Here is a 5,158-nt window from a genome sequence, read left to right as displayed (position 1 = left end):
TGCATTGCACGGGCAATGACCTAGTACATTATCAATTTGAGCTTAATTCATAGTATCGATACAAAATGAACGACCGTAATCCGATTTGAGTTTGACCCAATCCGAATGTACTCGAGTTGATACCCAAATTGATCCGACCTAATCCATGCCCGACCCGATTAACCTGTTTGCCAGGTCCAGTATGGGTACGCTCTAGTTTGAGAAACAAGAAAGGTAGAAGGAAAATTACTATAATTGGACAACCGTATAACGACCCACCCCATTTATTTATTGGACGGAACTGACCCATTTAAAAACTGGAGCGGGTGAGGATTTGACCCAACCCATTGAATTGCTGTAATTGTCAATAACTCCTCCTGCTCCACTCTCTCTCTCTCTCAGTTCTCCGGTGAAGCGCGACTCAACGTTCTCCATTGAAGCGCACTTCACGCTATAAGCAGCTTCTGAGGTTAGTTATTGTTTCTTTATGTAATCATCATTTCAATTTCATAATCTAGGGTTTATCATTTCAATTTCACAATCTAGGGTTTATCTTTCATCTAATTTTATTTAAGTTAATTGTCAGTGCAGTAAGTTTAGGGTTCGAAAATCTCAACTATTGGTTCTAATTATTAAGATTATGAATGATCAGAACCAGCGAATATGTTGCTAGAAAACAAAATTATGCCTAATTTGACAATTGATTCAAATATCCTTACAATTTTGTGTTTTTTAGAGCATTATTTGATAATTGAATCAAATGTCCCTTAAATTATGTGATTTTTCGAGCCTTATTTGATAATTGAATCAAATTTCCTAAAATTATGTGGTTTTTCGAGCCTTATTTGATAATTGAATCAAATTTCCCTAAAATTATGTGATTTTTGGAGCCTTATTTGAGAATTGGATCACATTTGGTTGCTCAGGGACGGGCCTGGATGCAGGCAGTGAACTATTTTGTGTTTAATTAATCAGAATTTTACCGTATTATTGTTAAGGGTTGCATATTTGGTTGGATTTCGAAATGTAACTCTGCTACGCATAATTTATATTCATTTTCCTATCATCGTGTAGTTGGTTGGATTTCGAAATGGACGAATGGAAGGCGAAATTGTCTGATGTGGAGCAATGGAAGGCCAAATTGTCCGATGTGTTTGAACAGGGGAAGAGTTTAGTGCAGGAAGGTCTTATCCAAACACAGGAAAGTCTTATCCAAGCGAAGAAGAAGTTTGATGAGACACCGGACATAAAACAGAAGATTAAAGAGACACCGGAACTTCAACTGTATATTGCGGCTGCTGTTGTTGTCCTAACAATATTTTTGTCATTGCTATGTAAGTTCTCAACTCAAAATATGTATACTGTTTTATCATGTATTTAGATTGTTTTACTTCTGGCTTTTAAAATATATAACAACTAAGTGACTGGAAGGACGATTGTATGATATGATTTGAGTTCTTCCATATCATTTAGTTGGTGTATTGTAGGCGTGTTGCTGCAAGTTGGCTGGCTGTAATTTTTCATGTAAAACATAAATCTTTCGCAGGAATTGCATAGGGTTAGGTAGAAGGATGATAGCTAGATGCTATAAGCCTATAACACCTTTTATTCGATTTAGAGGCTGGATGGTGCATCTCTTATCTATGAATATTGGCCACTGTGCACTGTACACTGTGTTGCTTCTAATGGACCTACATGATGATGTGCATCATGCTTGCCTAACTAGATTGATGTGAAATTTGTCTATTTCAGCTTTGGATTGTTGGTGATGACCTGAACTTGTATGGTTGTACCTATAGCTGTAATGTAATGCCACGGATACACCAAAGGAGTCCTGAGGCATATAATCATCACAACTCATTGCGGTGCTGCTGTGATGAACTAAGGAGTGTTGCTCTTTCTTTCACTGAAAATAAGAGCCTAGGGGGGTGGGGGGGGGGTCCTTGTGGGTATTGGTTGAGGGGCGTGCAAATTAGTAATTTCTGAGTTTATGCTGGTGTGTCAGAACTATAGTGAAGTACATTTGAGAAAGGTATTACTGTGAAAATTTGTCTCCCTACCCCTCTAGATATGCGGGGGATTGTAGCCAGCTTGGTGCATGGAATTTACTTCGTAGTTTTTGCAAGATACATCATGCTCCAATTTCCCTCCCTTTGCTACTATTACAGAACAGAAAAAGTTCTGACTTTGGACAATAGTAAAAATGTGGTTTTGCATCCTGTGTATAACCCCCCCCCCCCCCCCCCCCCCCCAACTTTTTCCTAAGTGTAGTAAAGTGGTGGGAAGATCTTTCTTTCTTTTGTGATTTCTGAACTTCAAAGGCTTGAGAAAAAAAGTGATCCCTATGCAAAGACTTAGGATGCCAAGGTTGTGAATGTCTCAGTGTCGCTTTTTATTCTAGAATATGATACTTTTTTCTCCTATCTCTAATAAGTACGAAGTAATTAAGAAGTTGTTCTTTGAAAGTTTCCTTCTGATTATACTTATTAATGGGGATTTGTACATGCTCTCAGCCGTAAGTGATTTCTTTTCTGGGAGGCTTAAGTGCAACTTTGAGAATGCCTGCATATGTAGACTATTGAAGGCATGCCATATTGTTATTTTCATACCCTGAGTTAGTGAAGGATTTTTTTTTTTTCATGGATGAACTTTAGGATTACCTCCAATTTCATTTTCATTTAACTTTGATACAACTTTTTTCTTGTGTGGTATGAACTTTTGAACAATGTCCCTCTGTTTTGCACACCTCTCCTGTGCAGAGTGGTACTTAGATAAGAGTGAAAATCCTTGAAGGTACTTATTTAATATGAGTGCACATGTAATTCTAGGGTCTGTGTTACATGAAAGGTTTTTGATCTGGACTTTATTATTTGTTGCATCTATAGCGTCTAACTTTGTTTCCACTTTAATTTATGTGTGGGAGAAAAGTAATGATGGCTGTTTATCTCTTCTTTTTTTTTTTTTTTTTTTTTTTTTTTTTTTTTTTTTTTTTTTTTTTTTGTGTTTATGTCAGTACGTCTGTTCAAGCGTAAGAAGCCTAACACTATTGTGCTTGCTGGACTGACTGGGAGTGGCAAAACTGTTCTATTCTACCAGGTAAGCAATCCTCTTGTTGCTTTAATCATTAAAGCTGGCAGTAGGCCTCTTTTCACTCTAGTTTCTTTGCCTATTTTACCGGACTAGTTTGTTTATTACCCTTTCTATTTGACTTGCTGCCTCATTGTTGGTCAATTAATTCTCAACGGTTATGTGAATGACGATCTTGTCTTCTCTCTTGTTTGCCAGCTTCGAGATGGTTCTTCACATCAAGGGACTGTGACATCAATGGACCCAAATGAGGGTACTTTTGTGCTGCATTCTGAGGTCACTAAGGTACTATACTACTATTATGATTTGATTTTCACATAAACAGAAGGATGCCGTTTCCCTTGGATTCACTTGATTGTTCCAGTGTCAAGGTTCTATAGTTTTTTTTTCTGTTTTTTTTTTTTTTTTTTTGGAGAAAAGGTTCTATAGCTTTTTATGTAACTGATTTTGTATTTATATTTTTGGCCAATTAATATTATTTAATAACCACAAGCTCAATAAAAAAATCAATTTGTTTAACAATATTCGAGTTTAAATTTTATAATATGGTCATGATTGCAGATGAGATTTGGATTGAAGGTGAGATAATGTACTATGTGTGTGCTGGAAGAGTTATGTGAGACAACCCCTTTGCTTGCAAGGCTTGATTAAGATTTCCATATTGCTCAACAATTTATATATATGTTTCAAGTTTTGAACTATTAAAAGTTTATACTGGCTTAGAATAAAACCACTTTAGTGTTATGGTATTTATCATTTGAACACATGGTTGTGGAGATGTCAGCTATAGTCTTTGCTTTTTTGGGGCTATTCTCTGATTTTGTTTTCCCTTGCTATTATAGACATATGTTTCTTCCCTGAGTAGGTAGTGGAAAGAAGAAGGGTAAGCATTGGGCTTACATGGTTGCTATATTGACAATATTAAAGTACTTTTATATTGTTCTTCAAAGTTATTAATCTGTGCTATTTGCTCTGCTACACTGCCAACCTCAAATTTCTGTTTATTCAAGAAAAGGAACTTGTGAGTGAACAATGTGATTAAATATTCTACTATTTCTTACATGGACAGAAGGGCAAAATCAAACCTGTGCATTTAGTTGATGTTCCTGGGCATTCACGGCTTCGGCCTAAGCTTGATGAGTTTGTGCCCCAGGCTGCTGGGATTGTTTTTGTTGTTGATTCTTTGGAGTTCCTGCCTAACTGCCGAGCAGCTGCTGAGTAATTGCTTTTATTCTCCATTCTCTTTGCTTCCCCTTCCTTTCTCTTTTGAAATGATTTCTGAATTCTGACTTCTTATCTGTTTTGTTTTTAGGTACTTGTACGATATCTTAACCAAGGCTAGTGTTGTAAAGAAGAGAATTCCTGTATTGATTGTTTGCAACAAAACTGAGAAAGTGACTGCACATTCGAAAGATTTTATTCGCAAGCAACTGGAGAAAGAAATGTGAGAGTTCATTTTTTTTTGTCTTATGTTGCAAAATCTCATTTTTTTCCCCTTCCCTCTAGACAGCAATAGGATGAATTCATTCAAAAGGTACTAAATAGATGGCTAACTACTTTGTAGAATTACGTCTACCAATCGCCCTCTGAGCCATGACGCTCTTTAACATGTTTGCTATGAAATTAAAAATGATTTAAAAAAATCTAACTTGTAATTGCTTCATGATGCTTCTATTCTAGTCACCCTGAAATGTTTTATCGTTTTTACTATTTAATTTTTCTCCCCCCTAGATTGAACCATTCCATCACTTAATTTCCTGAAGTCTAGAGGGTGTCCTCAAGTGTTGTTTGTATTCTGTCTTTTTTGCCTTCAGAAAAAGAAAAGCATTGGATACTTAAAATTAATCATGCTTTCTCTAACTCTCAGTGACAAATTGCGAACTTCGAGAACGGTGATATCAGATGCCGATATTACAAGTGAATTCACTCTCGGAGAATCTGGGCAACCATTTGCGTTCACTCAGTGCCATAATAAAGTAACCCTTGCTGAAGCCTCAGGTCTCACAGGTGATATCTCACAGGTTGAGGAGTTCATCAGAGAGCATGTAAAACCTTGATTACTTTTTCTTATGATTGAAGATATACTTTTTCA

General features: G+C 36.4%; 1 protein-coding gene across 2 annotated transcripts; it reads left to right on the top strand.

Annotated features, from left to right (window-relative positions):
- The first annotated feature begins 292 nt into the window (after positions 1-292).
- On the top strand, positions 293-5,158 carry LOC145578954 (uncharacterized). Of its 2 annotated transcripts, none has more exons than XM_081636251.1 (7): positions 293-448; positions 1,054-1,313; positions 2,993-3,075; positions 3,265-3,351; positions 4,139-4,284; positions 4,379-4,510; positions 4,934-5,158. In XM_081636251.1, exons 2-7 carry the CDS (start codon positions 1,070-1,072, stop codon positions 5,121-5,123), a joined length of 882 nt encoding a protein of 293 aa, XP_081492377.1. In that variant the 5' UTR covers positions 293-448; positions 1,054-1,069; the 3' UTR covers positions 5,124-5,158. The 2 variants fall into 2 exon arrangements, with proteins under 2 accessions (XP_081492377.1, XP_081492376.1); XM_081636250.1 differs by having other exon boundaries at positions 294-448; positions 4,136-4,284.

Source organism: Chenopodium album, chromosome 14 (genome assembly GCF_948465745.1).
Source record: "Chenopodium album chromosome 14, dcCheAlbu1.1, whole genome shotgun sequence".
Taxonomy (NCBI): Eukaryota; Viridiplantae; Streptophyta; class Magnoliopsida; order Caryophyllales; family Amaranthaceae; genus Chenopodium; species Chenopodium album.
Note: the sequence above shows the minus strand (reverse complement) of the source record. Positions and strands in the feature narration are given on the sequence as shown.

What these genes read in the sequence shown, in the direction of transcription:
- LOC145578954 (XM_081636250.1), top strand. Translation starts at nt 1,070, where the DNA reads ATGGACGAATGGAAGGCGAAATTGTCTGATGTGGAGCAATGGAAGGCC. An exon ending in TGCATTCTGAGGTCACTAAG is followed by an intron (nt 3,352 to 4,135) that starts GTACTATACTAC and finishes TTACATGGACAG; the next exon opens with AAGGGCAAAATCAAACCTGT. An exon ending in AACTGCCGAGCAGCTGCTGA is followed by an intron (nt 4,285 to 4,378) that starts GTAATTGCTTTT and finishes TTTTGTTTTTAG; the next exon opens with GTACTTGTACGATATCTTAA.